Here is a 19,095-nt window from a genome sequence, read left to right as displayed (position 1 = left end):
GAGAGGCAACAAATGAATAAATGAAAATGAAACACAATGTGGAAATGCCTATGGTAGAAGATCTGCATGAAAACTTTTAGATATACCCTAACAAATTAAACGTCAAACTATGAAACACTATCCAAGCTCAAATTTGATAGATTTTGAACAGAATCACATTCAGGATCTGAACAAAGGACATCTCTCTCCTACAGAGCGACAAAATGTATGTTTGAATGAAATGGAATGAGTCTCAGCAGAATTATAGGAACATCAGGATAAGAAATGGATATTCATACTGGGCACTGGCAAAAGGCAGGTCATTTAACAAGATGCATAAGACTCATGGATGTTAACTTGAAAGCTCCCTCAAAAAAAAAAAAATAAATATATATAAATATATTTGTTACATTTGTACCCCACATTTTCCCACCTATTTGCAGGCTCAATGTGGCTTACATTGTACCGTCAAGGCGTTTGCCAAGTCGGAGGAGTGGCCTAGTGGTTAGGGTGGTGGACTTTGGTCCTAGGGAACCGAGTTTGATTCCCACTTCAGGCACAGGCAGTTCCTTGTGACTCTGGGCAAGTCACTTAACCCTCCATTGCTCCATGTAAGCCGCATTGAGCCTGCCATGAGTGGGAAAGCGCGGGGTACAAATATAACAAAATAAAATAAATAAATACAAGGTATTTATATATATACGCATTTAAGAAACGTACTGATGCGTTTTCATTGGAGTTTAAAAGCCATTATATATCCTCCTCCACCCTAAAACTCCTCCTCTTGTCTGTCCCATGGATTGCCAACAGCACACTAGAGGGAGCCTGAGGTTCAGGAAGGTTGTTTCAGTAGGTTGCATCAGTTCTACAGGCTGGTCAATGTGAGATGAGCTGGTGATTCCAGTCCAGTTCCAGGAGGTACAGTTGAAAAACTTAACCTCACAGCCCGTCAGTTTTTTTTCCTACAGATCTGTGAACTCTGTTGCACATCTAGTCACAAATTTGTGACAAGAGGAGGAAACGGCAGAAGAGTAGTGGTAGGGGAATAGATTATTCATAACAAGAAAAATAAAAATAAAGGAATTCATTTATGGGGAGAAAAAAAAAAGCTCACCAACAGTTCATCAAGACCAAGAAAAGAAAAATACACTGAATAGGTTAACTTTAGACACATCTTAAAAGTGATTTAACAAGCATATTTATTCTTCATGGCCATCTTATAATGAGATAAGTAAGACCATTCCAATACCTCCCAATTTCTACTGTGAAAATAATTTTTACATTTACAATTTGGAATCCAAAAATGACTGCACAATGGCAACACCTGATAATATAAATAAGCACAAATTATTGCTTACTCATTCTTCTTAAAAAAAGAAAAGAAAACCACTGTGTGTCTTTTGTTTCTATAGTGAAATCCATCTACTTCCACAAACAGAAACAAAGAATTTCCACCATTTACTGGAAGAGTGCTTAGCCTTCCAAACATATTTAATGGAAAAGATTCATCATTGATATTAGAAGCACTTAAATATTATGTACAAAACCTTTGCAGAAGCTATGGTTGAAGAGAGGCAAGACAAATGTTACAGAAAACATTCTAATCTACTTGCAGCAAGAGACATAGCAATGTGAAACCCTAAGATCACTCAACTGTAATATTTTTTTAAAAAGTTAATTTTAAACCAATTTTCTAATCAGCATACTAAATTGCAGTACAGTATAATTAATTTTGGGGCATAAACAGGTCTGTAAAGCCTCATGTGCCTATTTTCACAAACCTCTATATTTAATGAGATGCCTGGACACGCTAGGGAGGTAAACTTCCTTGATGAAATCAAGGACAGCTTTATGGAGCAGCTGGTACAGGAACTGACGAGAGAAGGAAAAATTCTAGACCTAGTCCTTAGTGGAGCCCATGATCTGGTGTGGGAGGTAATGGTGCTGGGGCCGCTTGATACCAGTGATCATAATATGATCGGATTTGATATTAGCTTTGAAGTAAGTATACATAGGAAATCAAATACGTTGGGGTTTAACTTTAAAAAAGGAGATTATGATAAAATGAGAAGAACGGTGAAAAGAAAAGTTAGAGGAGCGACTGTGAGGGTCAAAAATTTACATCAGGCGTGGATGCTGTTCAAAAACACCATCCTGGAAGCCCAGGCCAAATATATTCCGCGTATTAAAAAAGGAGGATGGAAGACCAAACAACAGCCGGCGTGGTTAAATAGTGAGGTGAAGGCAGCTATTAGAGCTAAAAGAAAATCCTTCAGAAAATGGAAGAAGGAACCGACTGAAAATAATAAGAAACAGCATAAGGAATGTCAAGTCAAATGCAAAGCACTGATAAGGAAAGCTAAGAGGGACTTCGAAAAAAAGATTGCGTTGGAGGCAAAAACACATAGTAAACATTTTTTTAGGTATATTAAAAGCAAGAAGCCAACAAAAGAATTGGCTGGACTGCTAGATGACTAAGGAGTAAAAGGGGCGATCAGGGAAGACAAAGTCGTAGCGGAGAGATTAAATGAATTCTTTGCTTCAGTCTTTACCGAGGAAGATTTGGGTGGGATACCGGTGCCGGAAATGGTATTTGAAGCTGACGAGTCGGAGAAACTTAATGAATTCTCTGTAAACCTGGAGGATGTAATAGGGCAGTTCTACAAACTGAAGAGTAGCAAATCTCTTGGACCGGATGGTATTCATCCCAGAGTATTGATAAAACTGAAAAATTAGCTTGCGGAGTTATTGTTAGAAATATGTAATTCATCCTTAAAATAGAGTGTGGTAACGGAAGATTGGAGGGTGGTCAATGTAACGCTGATTTTTTAAAAAGGTTCCAGAGGAGATCCAGGAAATTATAGACCGGTGAGTCTGACGTCAGTGCCGGGCAAAATGTTAGAGACTATTATTAAGAACAAAATTACAGAGCATATTCAAAAGCATGGATTAATGAGACAAAGTCAACATGGATTTAGTGATGGGAAATCTTGCCTCGCCAATCTACTACATTTCTTTGAAGGGGTGAACAAACATGTGGATAAAGGGGAGCCGGTTGATATTGTGTATCTGAATTTTCAGAAGGCATTTGACAAAGTACCTCATGAAAGACTCCAAAGGAAATTGGAGAGTCATGGGAGAGGAGGTAGTGTTCTATTGTGGATTAAAAACTGGTTAAAAGATAGAAAAACAGAGAGTAGGGTTAAATGGTCAGTATTCTCAATGGAGAAGGGTAGTTAGTGGGGTTCCCCAGGGCTCTGTGCTGGGACCGCTGCTTTTTAACATATTTATAAATGACCTAGAGATGGGACTAACTAGTGAGGTAATTAAATTTGCTGATGACACAAAGTTATTCAAAGTCGTTAAATCTCGGGAGGATTGTGAAAAATTACAAGAGGACCTTACGAGACTGGGAAACTAAATGGCAAATGACGTTTAATGTGAGCAAGTGCAAAGTGATGCATGTGGGAAAGAGGAACCCGAATTATAGCTACGTCATGCAAGGTTTCACGTTAGGAGTCACGGACCAAGAAAGGGATCTAGATGTCGTCATTGATGATACGTTGAAACCTTCTGCTCAGTGTGCTGCTGCGGCTAAGAAAGCAAAGAACGTTAGGTAATATTAGGAAAGGAATGGAAAACAAAAATGAGGATGTTATAATGCCTTTGTATCGCTCCATGGTGCGACCGCACTTCGAATATTGTATTCAATTCTGGTTGCCGCATCTCAAAAAAGATATAGTGGAATTAGAAAAGGTGCAGAGAAGGGTAACGAAAATGATAAAGGGGATGGGACAACTTCCCTATGAGGAAAGGCTAAAGCGGCTAGGGCTCTTCAGCTTGGAGAAAAGGCAGCTGAGGGGAGATATGCTAGAGGTCTATAAAATAATGAGTGGAGTTGAATGGGTAGATGTGAAGCGTCTGTTCACGCTTTCCAAAAATACCAGGACTAGGGCGCATGCGATGAAGCTACAATGCAGTGAATTTAAAACTAATCTGAGAAAATTTTTCTTTACTCAACATGTAATTAAATTCTGGAATTCGTTGCCAGAGAATGTGGTAAAGGCGGTTAGCTTAACGGAGTTTTAAAAAGGTTTGGACGGTTTCCTAAAGGAAAAGTCCATAGAGCGTTATTAAGTGGACTTGGGGAAAATCCACTATTTCTGAGATAAGCAGTACAAAACATTTTGTACATTTTTGGGATCTTGCCGGGTATTTGTGACCTGCATTGGCCACTGTTGGAAACAGGATGCTGGGCTCGATGGACCTTTGGTCTTTCCCAGTATGGCAATATTTATGTACGATATTTGTTTAAATCACAGCTACTCAATGCAGAATTTAAATACACATTTATGCACAGCAGAATGTGTGTGAACGTTTACTACTGTGAAGTCCACTTTTGCAAAGTAAACCTTTCATATAGGGAAATCTATAAGCCAACAGGCAGCGAGTGGTGGTGCAGATGCATCAGACTTCCAAGAAGAATGGAGTAAATTGCAGAGTGGCTGTGGCCATAGCTCTTAATATCAATAGATATAAGTATATAATCTAATGTGTCCATTTTCAAGTTTAGTGCACAAAATGGAGAATACTGCCAGTGAGTTGTGTAACTTAATTGCTGCATTTGACACTAATTGGTATTAATCCATAACTGGCTATAATTGGAGTTAACTGGTACTAATTGGCATTAATTACTTAGTATTCTACAACCATTGCTAATTCCTTTAGTGCGCTAAAGGATATAGAAGTCTCTTAATTATACGCTTGACAGGTGCAACCATTTCCACCAGCCACTGAGCTAACATAGATGTTCACAACAATAGTTAAATGTGTAACTGCAGCTTACGCTAGTATTCTATAATGAAAATTACAGGTGTAACTAAGAGAGCTGCAAGGGAACTGGGTTTGCAGGGGATCCTCTCTAGGGCAGAGAGGTTCCCACAGAGATGTGCCCAGGTCCAGCGAGGGTCCCATAGTACTGCAAACCACGCCAGCCTACCTGCCTATCCTAGTCTATTAATACAAAGAAAACTAGGCTTGTGCTTGTGGTGACTGGCAATTGCGACCTCCCAGCCCTGCCCCTTGAAGCAGCGCCATCTTCATTTTTCTTTGCATTACTGGAGTGGAATGTTCCTTTCGTTTCTTCAGATGTTTCTTCCAGACACTAGGCCGAACTTCTCCATTCAACAGCCGAAAACAGCGACCATCAGTAAGAGGCTTGCGGTGACATCAGGTCAGGCAGACATTATACAGCCCATTCAGTGCAGAAGTTGGCAGGAGGAGGAAGTGGTAGAGAAGCTCACCTGAGAGACTTGGACCGGGAAGAGTACAGTTAGCATCTACCCTACACTCCTCTCCACCGTAAAAGATCCTCTCAGAGAGTCTGTAGATCGCTGCCAGAAGAAGTAGCAGGGCATCATGCCACTCTTTATGCCCAATCCCTTCGAGCACGATGTAGGAGAGTGTGTAAGGAGACTGAGGATGGGCCTCCAGTGGCAGTAGTTCCTATCCTCGGCGCACACGGCGAGTTTCCTCTGATCATGTGTGAGAGTCTGGTTTTAACAGCCTTGTTAATTGCCAAGAAATTTCTCTCTCACTCAATTTCTTTGACCAGTTAATTGTGAAGTTATGAGTCTCGGCCCCCTGTAGGTCTCATTATACAGAAAGAAATTCTTTTTCGGGAGCTCCTTTTGTACTGTAGTGCAATGCAGTAGTGTTTTGGGGAGTCTGTGCTTTACTGCAATGTAGTAGTAAAATAAAGCATCTGAAAGCAAAAGTGTGGGCACGAGGGGAACATATGGTGTTGCCGATGGAGCTGGCAAAAGGCGATGAGATTTAATATACTGATTTTCAGTGGTTACAATCAAAGTGGTTTACATATTATATGCAAATACTTACTTTGTACCTGAGGAAATGGAGAATTAAATGACTTGTGTAGAATCATAAGGAGCCGCACTGGGATCCAAAGCTGGTTCTAAGGCCACTGTACTAATAGTTTGGCTACTCCTCCACTCAAAAAGTGGCTGCAGAGATCAATTCTGAGCTTTTCAGTTGTTCCAGAACAATGGTATACGTTGGGTTATTTTACCACAAGTCGGGTTATTTTACTGAAGGGAACAGGTGGGGATGGAGGACAGTACTTGCGTGGATGAATTAGATTCCAGTGGGGATGGGCAGGGACAGGTTAAATTTCTGTCCCCACGCAACTCTCTAGTGTAATTGCCATTACAGAATTCACATTTAGCACACACATACACACTTTAAGCATCCTTTTGAGAATTACCTCCTTTTTGGTCAAATATTTTGAATTGCCTTGCTAGTTTGGTGACTGGATCATTACAAAGATTGGTAAGTAAGACATCGGAGGATCCATATATCGAATTAAGTACAAGACGTGCAAGAACCAAAGAGGAAGATAAGTCCAGAATGGCCTACTAATGGAGGACCGAACTATAACAACTTAAACATGCTTGAACAGATAAAGAGGGTAATGATAGGAATGGGGGGAGGTGTAGGAGATAGTAATCAAATAGAGGTTTTTAAATGGATTTGAAAAATATCAAATTTAACCTCAAGGCTGCCTCTTGTAAGCTGGCAACGTTTTAAACAGGAAATAAAAATGGAGTTTGATGACAGGAAATCAAGGTATGTGTAGAAATTTTATTTTTTAAATCTCTTTTCTTACTTTCACATTCATTTTTTTACACCTGTTTTCATGCAGGTGCAACCTACATAAATACAAACACACCTGTGTTGTGTGCATTAGCTGCATTTTCTAATGGAAACTCTATAAGGCATTTACGTTTGACAACAAGCCTGCAGTCCTATAGATACAAAATCTCCAGTTGCTCCTGCCCGTGCCAGCACCGTGGTCAAAACAGCTGCTGCGACCTCTAATGGCAGTTCTCACAAGACTGCCACTAGAGGTTAAAGCAGCCATCTTGAGATTGGAGTCAGCATGGGCAGAAATTACTAAGGATCGCTCTTGCGACCTGTAGCAGCCATTTTGACAACATGGTCTGGGAATCCCCTGTACCCCAACTGCACCACTAGACCATCAATGAAACTAAGGTAGGCTCGAGGGAGGAGGGGCGGCACTGAGAGCCGCTTCTGTTTGAGGGATACAGCACTTTCTGTTCCAGCTGGCATGTTTGGCCAAAACCAAAAGAGGACCCAATACAGATTTTGGTGCCAAATCTTAAATTTGGTCAGCCTCTAGTATATGGGGTAACTAATATGAACAAAATAACTGCCATCCTGTTATCTCACATATTTTTTACTTCATCTGCAAACAGGCACATTTTTCCTCAAAGTCTCTTTACAATGTCTCTGAAACAAAGATTGGTGTGCTCCCGCTGGTCATTACGTTCTGCAAACAGGTTCCATTGGCCACTCTATTCCCTAACCAATTTACAACTTTCTTTTTCTAGTTCCATATTAACCAGCCTCTTGACCAGTCTTCTGCACAGAAGCATCGAAAATCTTAACAAAGGCAATAATAAATCATTTACTATGTTAATATGGTGAACCAAAATATTCGATTAGTTCAAACCACGGACTAAATACTTTTTTCACAGTACTGCTGGATAACCCATATCACCTTTTCGTTTTGTTTGTTTTTTTAATCAAAAGATTATAATTTGGAAAAAGAAAACTCCACAAAACTTAAGAGGATGATTTTAGAAAAGACATACAAATCGAAATGCAGAAGTCCAGGTTGGGAAGTTCTGTCAGTATTGTAGAACAGGCTCAGTGTCGGCAGATCCAGGAATGTCTTATATGCACCAGCGGCAGGAGAATCTATTTCACAAGTCTATATATATATATATATATATATATATATACACACACATGTACATCAGCCTATTTAGAAATATACACATCTGTGTCTTCCAAAGATTTCACAGCCCAATATGCTTTGCTAGTATTGCTTTAGGGGGGAGGGGTGGAATTAACCTGATCCCTCCAGTGCATAAATGATTAACTCTCTCACTTAGTCATCCCCAGGAATTGGTGTAAATTCCCACACTGATGTCAGTAGACAAACGTGTAATTCCCTTCTGAAATGGGGAATGCATGTTTATCTTTTTGCCCTGCACAGACCATGGTCCCTTGCAATATACATGTCTAAAACACACTTATGAGCATATCCCAGTTTTTAAATTCAGGATTTAGACATGTATGCATTATACACATCTAAATGCTAGTTTATGTACATCCAAAATACAAATAGGGTCTAAAATAAAGGCCCAAATCTCATAAAAGAACTCTGATGTGGGTCAGGATACTTGAGGTAGCACAAACCAGTGCAACGAGCCATCAATTTTGAATTGGGTAAAAACATAGTAAACCACCTCGTGAAAACTCCATATCTGAAACAGCATACATACTTTTTAATCACACGAAAAGATGCAAGCGAAAACTCCCCTCCTATTCTGACAGCTTTAGTACCTTCTTTCGATACTGGTTCAGCATAGAAGAATATGCTGTAATCCCTTAGGAGGTCTTTTACAAAGGCACAATAATGATTAGCGAGCGCTAGCTAGAGACGCCATAGAAATTTCTAGACGTCTCTAACGTTGAGCATGTGCTAAAAATGTTAGTGCACCTTTGTAAAAGGACCCCTTAGTTAATGTATCTGTGTGACTCTCAGCACCAACACTTGACCGTGAAAATACAAAGCTGCTATAAAGTACTTTTATTTTTACCCTAAGGTATATTTAGCTGGTCTATTACAATAAGCTTCTTCAGTATGCTTTCAAAGACTAGAAGAACATGTCCTGCCATGTTCTACCACAGTCTGTGCAACACAGATAATGACCAAGAAGCAACACAAGGAACTTAGACACAGGTTCTATAATTGGTTTAGCTCTATGTAAACACGTCAAATAACATAAATAAAGATGCAATCGGCTGCTGTTTGTAAATGTGTAGTACTATGTTATGATTCATAACATTTCCATGAAAAAAAACACCACAACTTAACATAAAATGTATTGGTACAACCCACTAAGGGGAAAATACCATTAGAGGATAACAAAAAAAAACAAAAAACTAAATTACACTTTTTTAAAAGCATCTTACGAAAGGCAACATATGCACCGATGTACCTTTATAAAATTGATTCTTGGAACAGGGCCCATAGTGTGTAAATATTAACATGCAAATTCACCCCTGCTTGGAGATGGGTGCAAATTAATACATATGTGCGTAATTATGAGTGTACAGATGTAAACTGCAATGTCACGCCTAGTCCTAACTACATTATGCTCTAAAAAAATTCCTACATGCAAATCACATGAAAGCAAGCATATCTTTCAGTGAGTCTACTGTTTTATGTATACATACCCCTAAGCAATTTTGTAATAGCCATTTTCCGCATGTAAACACACTTTACACTCTGAAATTTATTCATAAAAGTTATCCCTTAAAAGGCTACTTTGGTAAGTTATCACTCTTTTGTAAACTGTAGCTATGACAATCTGTTTGTCTATTTTAAGGAGAAAGTAGATGGATACTTGGAAAATGTTACCTATATTCGGTCTGAAACATTCATGGTAACTGGAAAAAATGGACTTTGAATCTGAATATTAAATTAACAAGTCAGTTCTATCACTTTCTTACATTAACTTTTTCTAATTATAGGGTATTTTGCTTGATTACCTTAGGACATTCCACTTTTATTGTGAAACTTCATTAAAATCATATATTTACATAAAATCCATTAGAATGATTTAAGATGCACACAGCTACTTTTACTAATGCTTAGTGCATGTTAGTTGTGATAGCGTGCGCTATGTGCTGCCAACCCCATTTTATTTCTATGAACATCAAACATATAAATGGCAAGTGACCGACTCACCTGCAAATGCGCAGTACAGACTTCCCTCTCTGTCCCGCACTCGCATCAAGACGTGATGATGTCAGAGGGCGGAACAGAGAGGGAAACGGAGTCGGACGCTGCCACTAGAGCCTAGAAATGAACATCGCACGCACCAACCTCCACCCTCATCCCCACCGCCGCTCCCGCCCCCCTCCGTATCGGGCCCCCTGCACTGACCTGACAGCGCCTCTCACCTTTGTGTGGAAGTGCTGCAGGCAGCAGCAGAGCGATCTGCTGCTGCCTGCAGCGCTTTCAAACGGAGGTGAGAGGCGCTGTCAGTGCAGGGGGCCCGGCATGGAGGGGGGAGGGAGCGGCGGTGAGGAGGGTAGCTGGAAATCTCGCCCGTTTTAACGGGCTTAACGGCTAGTAGCAGCAGATAACACATGCTGACACCTGTTAACACACATTAAGGCTTAATTTTATAAAAAGCGCTAAAAATTGTGCGTGCAAATTTGGGCACGTGCCCAATTTGAGCATGCAATTTAATTGAACAAGCTAATTGGCACCAATAATTGGCTTTTTAACCAGAAATTATTGGCACTAATTAGAATTAAGTAAAATGTACACAAATAAATTTAATTTTACACACAAGTCAAAACAGGGGGCATGGAAATGGGATGTCATGGGCAGATCAGGGGCGTTCCTTTTGGTTATGTGCGTAATTATAAAATAAGACAGGATCCACACCAAATATAGGCACAAGCATTTGCACCATGTTTCCACTGGTGTAAATGGACATGTCTAAATATAGTCACGGTTCTTGGGCATAAGCGCTATGATATAAACCATGCCTAACTTTAAACGCAATTCATGAAACAGCACTAAGCTGGATTTTTTTCATCACCATATACATTATTTAGCCCTCAGTGTTGACAAAAGGGCCCTAAAAACACGCTGAACTGACACAAATACTGAAGTATATATTACCACTGAAAATGCAAGGTTTAACTTCCAACCATGTTTGTTTAAACTAAAACTAGTGATCCTGAAATATTTAAGTCCCAACAAATCTTACTTGCTTTTAATCTTTAACCAAAAGTATTCCACTTATTCGCTAATACACTACTAGAACTATGAACAAGGAAGATCTTTCCAAACGAAAACAAATCAAGATACACTACGCAACTTAAACTTTTAGATTTGCGTATTTATTAAACAAAGTTTCCAAAAGCTCAAATTTAAACTATTTTGAAACTGAAGGATAACAAGATACATGGAACCAACTCTAGCATGAAACAAATACCCTTAACTTAAAAGCTTAGTCAATAGCCCATATTTACCTGGGAGAAGAACGGCTTCCAATTTTTTAATCTTTATATCTGGACTTATCTTATCTTCAATCTGAAAGTATAAAATAAATAAATAAATGTTTCCATACCGGGACAGAACGAAGGTCCATCACGCCTAGCATCCTGTTTCTACTTTTCAATAATTATACTTTCTAGAAAGTTATGTTAATAATTTTAAACAGAAAAGATGTCAACTTTCCAACGCTAAAGCAAATCATAAAACTAACCTATACGTGTTTGTGAAGTGAGATCATAAAGTCGAACCCTCGGAAAATGTCACTGAGCTATACTGAAAAATCATAACAAAACATCGCTAGGAGAAAACTCAATTCTTAAGTGTTAAGAGAAAGTAATTTCCCTTTAAACATATTTCATCTGATCTGAAATCAACAAGTACTTTTTACCTGAGGAGGAAGAAGATACGATTTAAACGTGGGTCTCGGCGGCTTCAGAGAAAACATTGTCGCTCCCACTAGCACTACCACGAGAATCCTTGAAAAGCGTTGCGCTGACTAGTGTCCGTCCTGGATGCATAGGCGTAGGAGGGGGGAGTGAGCCACCCGGGCCCTGGCCAACCAACTTTTCTGCCACTCTCTGCAACGCAGTCCCAAACTGCCAGTGGGCAGAAGCAGCGCCGCACCAACCCTTGTGCTCCGGTGCTAATCTCTGCGGGAGCTCTCGTGGATAATAATAATAATAAGGTAGAACTCTTCTCCTTCCTTCCTTTGCTTCCGCAAACAGCCTCCCGCTACAGCCGGGAAAAGAGAAGTTCGAGCACCATACTAGTCTGCGCACGCGCACCAATATGTAAACGTCACACTCTGTGAACCAACCGGTGTTTCGGGTTCCTCCGCGTGACTAAAATTGCGCATGCGCCTTAGTGTAGGAGGCCGCCTTTAAGTCACAGTCAGTCACTCATTTAACGCAATCTGGCGGAGACGAGAGGCTATGAAATATGCGCGGGAGAGAAGGGTCTTGTAATAGGGTTGTATCTGCAGCTCTGCCTTTTTCAACCCACCCTCCTCCCCATGCCCATTTCGAAGTGTGGTCACAGCATATGAATTCGAGTTCAGGGATGGGATGAGCTACATGGTATGTGGCATATCATAGTATGGTGTTGCAGGATTCATTTATTTATTTATGACATTTGTATTTATTTGTTACATTTGTATCCCACCTTTCCCACTTATTAGTAGACACAAACAGGCTCATTTTCAAAGCACTTAGCCTCCCAAAGTTCCATAGAAACCTATGGAACTTAGCCTCCCAAAGTGCTTTGAAAATATGCCTCAAAGTGGCTTACATAGTTCCCACATTATCTCAAATAGGATTCAAATTCAATGTGGCTTACAGTATAACAAAATTAAAAATTGACAAGGAGTTCTGATTACATAGAACAAAGTATAGATAGATAAAATTACTAATAATGGCATACCATGAAATCCTGATCATATTGTAAAGCTAAGCTGTAAGCAGTGATTTGGTACATGTGGATACCAATGACGTAGGAAAATGTGGGAGAGAGGTTCTGGAAGCCAAATTTAGGCTCTTAGGTAGAAAGCTCAAATCCAGATCCTCTAGGGTAGCATTTTCTGAAATGCTACCTGTACCACGCGAAGGGCCAAAGAAACAGGCAGAGCTCCGGAGTCTCAATGCATGGATGAGATGATGGTGCAGGGAGGAGGGTTTTAGATTTGTTAGGAACTGGGCAACATTCTGGGGAAAGGGGAGCCTATTCCGAAAGGATGGGCTCCATCTTAACCAGGGTGGGACCAGGCTGCTGGCATCGGCATTTAAAAAGGAGATAGAGCAGCTTTTAAACTAGAAATGGGGGGAAGGCCGACAGTCGCTCAAAAGCGCATGGTTCGGGATAAGGTATCTTGCAAGGATACCTCACAAACAGGGAAGATAGGGTTTCTGGATAGTGAGGTTGCACAACAGACCGTGGTAGGCCAGGTGCCCTTAAATACAACCAAAGATCAGACAAAAGATGGCAAATCATTAGTGTCAAGTACTAAGCATCATGCAAATAGGAACAACAAACATACTCTGAAATGTGTATAAAACTATGTAAGCCACATTGAGCCTGCAAATAGGTGGGATAATGTGGGATACTAATGCAATAAATAATAAATAAATAATAATAATAAATAAGATGGGAGAGTTGGAATATATTGTACTAAATGAAAAATTGGATATAATAGGCATTACTGAGACCTGGTGGAAGAAGAATAACCAGTGGGACACTGTCATACCGGGGTACAAAGTATATCGTAGTGATAGAGTGGACCGGACTGGTGGAGGGGTAGCATTGTATATTAACGAGAGCCTTGACTCAGATAGATTACAAATTCAGCAGGACACAAATCACACCATTGAATCATTGTGGGTTGAAATTCCATGTATAAAAGGGAAAAGGACGGTGATAGGAGTGTACTACCGTCCGCCTCACCAGGATGAGCAGGTAGACGCAGAAAAGATAAAAGAAATCAGGGACGCAAACAAAATGGGCAATGTGATAATAATGGGTGACTTCAATTATCCAGAGAACTGAAAAACAGCCAAACACAATCCAAAGGGTTGTGTGGAATGAATGTAAAGAAATGAGGAAAGTGGGAAATACCCTCAGAAACCAAGGCTTCTGCCAAGGTCTAATCAACAAGACATTATTATCTATAAAAGACTTTGTGCCCATGATCAGATTTCTTTTATGGGGTAAATATTCCCTACTCCACTCATTAAAAAATGCCCATATAGGAGCATCATGAAAAATTGCCCATAATAGAGCACAATTTTTATACAAAAAAAAGCCCATAATAGAGCACAAATATTAAAGATAACTGAGTAACAAAAATTGTTCAAGCTACAGCATGGCATGCATCAACTTATCTTAATAAATGCTGGCTTGACAACCCCACAATTCAACTGTTGTTTTTCAACGGGGCCCGATTCGTTTCACCCATAACAGGGCTTCATCAGGAACCACTCAGTTGGATCATACTGACAGGGGTATCGGTCTCAAGCTGACTAAACCTGTCAGTTGTAAGAGAAGTTTAGTCAGCTTGAGGGGAGATATGGTAGAGGTCTATAAAATAATGAGTGGAGTGGAATGGGTAGACATGAATCACTTGTTTACTGTTTCCAAAAATACTAGGACTAGGGGGCATGCGATGAAACTACAATGTAGTAAATTTAAAACAAATCGGAGAAAATCTTTATTCACCCAACGCGTAATTAAACTCTGGAATTCTTTGCCAGAGAATGTAGTAAAACAGTTAGCGGGGTTTAAAAAGGTTTGGATGGCTTTCTAAAGGAAAAGTCCATAGACCATTATTAAAATGGATTTGGGGAAAATCCACTTATTTCTGGGATAAGCAGCATAAAATGTATTGTACTATTTTGGGATCTTGCCAGGTACTCGTGACCTGGATTGGCCACTGTTAGAAACAGGATGCTGGGCTCGATGGACTTTCGATCTCTCCCAGTATGGCAATACTTATGTACTTATGTACACCTTCTTAATCCTCCAGTGGTTGTTCTCCCCTTCCTTCTCCCCTGAAAGTGAAACTGGAAAGGAATATCAGCCTCTGTGTCAGCTTCAGGTATTATAAGTACATAAATACATAAGTAATGCCACACTGGGAAAAGACCACGGGTCCATCGAGCCCAGCATCCTGTCCACGACAGCGGCCAATCCAGGCCAAGGGCACCTGGCAAGCTTCCCAAACGTACAACATTCTATACATGTTATTCCCGGAATTGTGGATTTTTCCCAAGTCCATTTAGTAGCGGTTTATGGACTTGTCCTTTAGGAAACCGTCTAACCCCCTTTTAAACTCTGCCAAGCTAACCGCCTTCACCATGTTCTCCGGCAACGAATTCCAGAGTTTAATTACGCGTTGGGTGAATAAAGATTTTCTCCGATTTGTTTTAAATTTACTACACTGTAGTTTCATCGCATGCCCCCTAGTCCTAGTATTTTTGGAAAGCGTGAACAGACGCTTCACATCCACCTGTTCCACTCCACTCATTATTTTATATACCTCTATCATGTCTCCCCTCAGACGTCTCTTCTCCAAGCTGAAAAGCCCTAGCCTCCTTAGTCTTTCTTCATAGGGAAGTCGTCCCATCCCCGCTATCATTTTAGTCGCCCTTCGCTGCACCTTTTCCAATTCCACTATATCTTTCTTGAGATGCGGCGACCAGAATTGAACACAATACTCATGGAGCGATATAACGGCATTATAACATCCTCACACCTGTTTTTCATACCTTTCCTAATAATACCCAACATTCTATTCGCTTTCCAAGCCGCAGCAGCACACTGAGCAGAAGGTTTCAGCGTATTATCGACGACGACACCCAGATTCCTTTCTTGGTCCGTAACTCCTAACGTGGAACCTTGCATGACGTAGCTATAATTCGGGTTCTTTTTTCCCATATGCATCACCTTGCACTTGCTCACATTAAACGTCATCTGCCATTTAGCCGCCCAGTCTCCCAGTCTCGTAAGGTCCTTCTGTAATTTTTCACAATCCTGTCGCGAGTTAACAACTTTGAATAACTTTAAGAGGCATATTTCAAAGCACTTTGGGAGGCTAAGTTCCATAGGTTTCTATGGAACTTTGGGAGGCTAAGTGCTTTGAAAATGAGCTTGTTTGTGTCACCAGCAAATTTAATTACCTCGCTAGTTACTCCCATCTCTAAATCATTTATAAATATATAGACATTCCAAACACGTTAGCATACAGATCTGAGGAGTAACTCACTGGTTAGTACAGTGGACTGTAAACCAAAGGAACCACTTTCAAATCCCACTTTAATTCTCTGTTTTCTTTTAAAATGTGTGCCCTCCAGGAACAGAAAAATACCTCTATACCTAAATACATAAGCCACCTGCAAGTTTGAAGGCTATTGAAGTAGTGTACATTGAGGTACAGCAGGTACTTTTCTGTTCCTAGAGGGCTCACGATAAAAAACAAAAATAAAATTAAAGTGGGATTTGAACCTAGATCCCTTGGTTTACAGTCCACTGAACTAAGTACTAGGCTGCCCCTCTGCTCTGTATGGATGTCTGTGTGGCCGTTTTCTAAGAATGCTGTCTTACAGATGTCCATGTCCCTCCTCCCCCCCCCCTTTCGTAATTTGGACGTTCCAGTTTGTAAAATGGCTGTTCATGCTGGACGTCTCCAGCACATGGATGTCCATCTCACATATTTTCAAACAGGAAATCTCTATGTATTTCCTATTTGAAAATACACATGAGAAGGACATCCGTGTGGGACGTTCTGATGTGGATTCCCTATTCTGACTTGGACGTCTTTTTGAAAATGCCCCTCCACGTTACTATGTTATTGCCAGCCATGGGCCTGTTGTAAGTAAGCATGCCTAACTTTTGGCACACTGTGGCTCTGCACTAGTATTCTCTAATGACTTAGAGAATACTAGTACAACCTTAAAATCGGTATAGACTTGGTGTTAAGCATGCCGTTTTGTGGTGCCTAAAATGAGGTGCCAATTTATAGAATTTCTGTCATAGGTTCCACTAGCATCCCTGTGCACGCTTGCATCTGGTGCATTCTCCCACATATTTTTTGTGCTCGGCCTATTTGCATGCTATTTACTTACAGTATTGAGGAGCAAAATATATGTGTTATGCTTGCATTAGGAAACCATGGGATATGTTTACAAAAGCACGCTATAGGTACGTTAGCATTTTTAACGCGTGTTAATGGTTGACACGTGTTAAACACTAATGCGCCCATAGAAACATATTGGCGTGTTAGCTTTTAACATACCTTAACTTTAAAGGCACGTTAAAAACACTACTGCGCCTTGGTAAACATACCCCAACGTATTGAAATTTAGTATACAAATTTAACACAAAGTAACCACCTCAGCCCCTCTGTTTGAAAATGGAAGCAGGTGAGGCCTACAAAGTGTATGTTTAGTATTCCACAAAAATTTACAAATGGTAAACAAGGTTTTGTGCACTTAAAAAAAAACACATCCAAAATTAAATGAGAAAAGACACTGGCCAACCACATCTTGAGAGTTACAAAAATAGTATCGTTCAAAAGACACTTATTTTTATTAATGTTCTTATCCTTGTATTTCATATTGCTGCTTTGCATAACAATTTTGCTTCAGTGTTCCAAGCTGGGCTTTGTTATAATGCTTGTTTATTTATGTATCTGTATTCCATGTAAGTTTCTAGGCAGATTATACACACTAATCCCCAGATTGTGCCGAGATTTCCGTTCAAACATCAAAGCATATTCCATAACAATGTGCATATCCTAATTGGTTAACAAGCCAATCAGCGCTGATAATTGCCAATTAACAAGCAATTACAATTATAGTCATTAATGGGTATTAATTAGAATTTACACGCAGACCTGTCTAGGCGTGTCCTTTAATGTGCTGCACATAAATTCTAAGTTGCATAGTTAGAATTTATGTGCAGCACATTAAAGGACACGCCTAGACAGGTCTGCGTTGCATAGTTGAAAAGGGGGCATGACCATGGGCATGCAATGGGTGGCTCATGGGCGTTTCTAAAATCTTTGCGTATTGTTATAGAATACACTCGGTCTGCGCCTAATTTAGGCATCAGCATTTAAATCAGGTTTTACTTGGCGTAACTGCCTGGAACTAAAATTTAGTTGCGCATATCTGCATTTAGGCAAATTTCATTTCGGCACCAAATTTTTAGGTGTGATATATAGAATCTAGTCTTAAAGGGGCAGTTCTATAAAGGTCGCCAAAAGTTAGGCACCATGATGGAGTGCTCTCATGAGTTTCAAAGGTACCATTAATTGACAATTAGGTACCTATGCACCTTGCACTTAACTGCAAGGGAGCATATACAAGTGTGGATCCTGTGTGAGCCATGGGCATGTCTCCCAGTTAAGCAAATAGGTGTCCTTTTACAAAGGTGCGCTAGCGTTTTTAGCACACGCTAATGATTAGTGCATGCTAGAGTCGCCATAGAAATCTATGGGCATCTCTAACATTTAGTGCGTGCTTATTTTTAGCATGCGCTAAAAATGCTAGCGCCTTTGTAAAAGAACCCCATAATTTATAGAATACTATAAGAGAGGCATGCCAGCTTACGCTTGCCATTGACATGGTGTGAGAGGGCACACCTACACATGGGAAAGCCAATGCTGGGCTTAGGCTAGTATTCTATAATGGAATCTTGGTACCAAGATTATGATATAGAATTGGCACTAAGTGCATGACATTGGGGTGTCTAAACTGAGAATTGTCCTGATAGCCTTTAAGTGTTTGTTAGCTACTCTAGTTTCAGCAAAGCCTTTCATGAAGGATGTGCTTTCAGATGCACTTCAGCTGGGAATGGGATAAAAAGATTTCACAGAGCACACATGCACATTGGACAAAACAAGCACTTGTTCAAAAGCACAGCAACAAAATTTTCAGCTTTTAAATATTATGGTTTTAAAGATTTTGGGGGGTAGTAATCAAGGCGGGGAAAAAAGATAAACTTTTACCACACCTTGATTTACCAAAGCAATTACCAACGTGCAGTATCTCAATACTGCAGGCTGCTGACTCACATGTAAATGCATTATTCCATTGGCCTGAGTGTATTGGGCTACCAAGCCACAGCCCATTGCTCTTGTGCCACATATTAAAGGGGAAAGCAATCTTAGAGGTCCTTTTACTAAGGTGCGCTGAAAAATGGCCTGCGGTTGTGTGGGCGCACATTTTGGGCATGCGCAGATCCATTTTTCAGCGCACCTGCAAAAAATGCCTTTTTTTAAAAATTCTGCCAAAAATGGACAGGCGGCAAAATCAAACTTGGCACGCGTCCATTTTGGGTCTGAGACCTTACCGCCAGTCATTGACCTAGCAGTAAAGTCTCACGTGGTAACCAGGCGGTAATGACAGCACATCAAACGGCACTTGGTGGGCATCTGA

General features: G+C 40.3%; 1 protein-coding gene across 1 annotated transcript in view; it reads right to left on the bottom strand.

Annotated features, from left to right (window-relative positions):
- The window catches only part of LOC115458679 (myotubularin-related protein 10-like), a 140,057-nt gene extending 128,144 nt beyond the window's left edge, over positions 1 to 11,913 (bottom strand). Inside the window, 2 exon segments of the mRNA XM_030188511.1 lie at positions 11,143 to 11,203; positions 11,556 to 11,913. Of these exon segments, the coding sequence (XP_030044371.1) occupies positions 11,143 to 11,203; positions 11,556 to 11,612 (118 nt within the window). The 5' untranslated portion in view covers positions 11,613 to 11,913.
- Between the last annotated feature and the right edge of the window lie 7,182 nt (positions 11,914 to 19,095).

The sequence above is a fragment of the Microcaecilia unicolor genome, chromosome 1 (assembly GCF_901765095.1).
Source record: "Microcaecilia unicolor chromosome 1, aMicUni1.1, whole genome shotgun sequence".
Taxonomy (NCBI): domain Eukaryota; kingdom Metazoa; phylum Chordata; class Amphibia; order Gymnophiona; family Siphonopidae; genus Microcaecilia; species Microcaecilia unicolor.
This window is presented reverse-complemented; position numbering and strand designations above follow the sequence as displayed.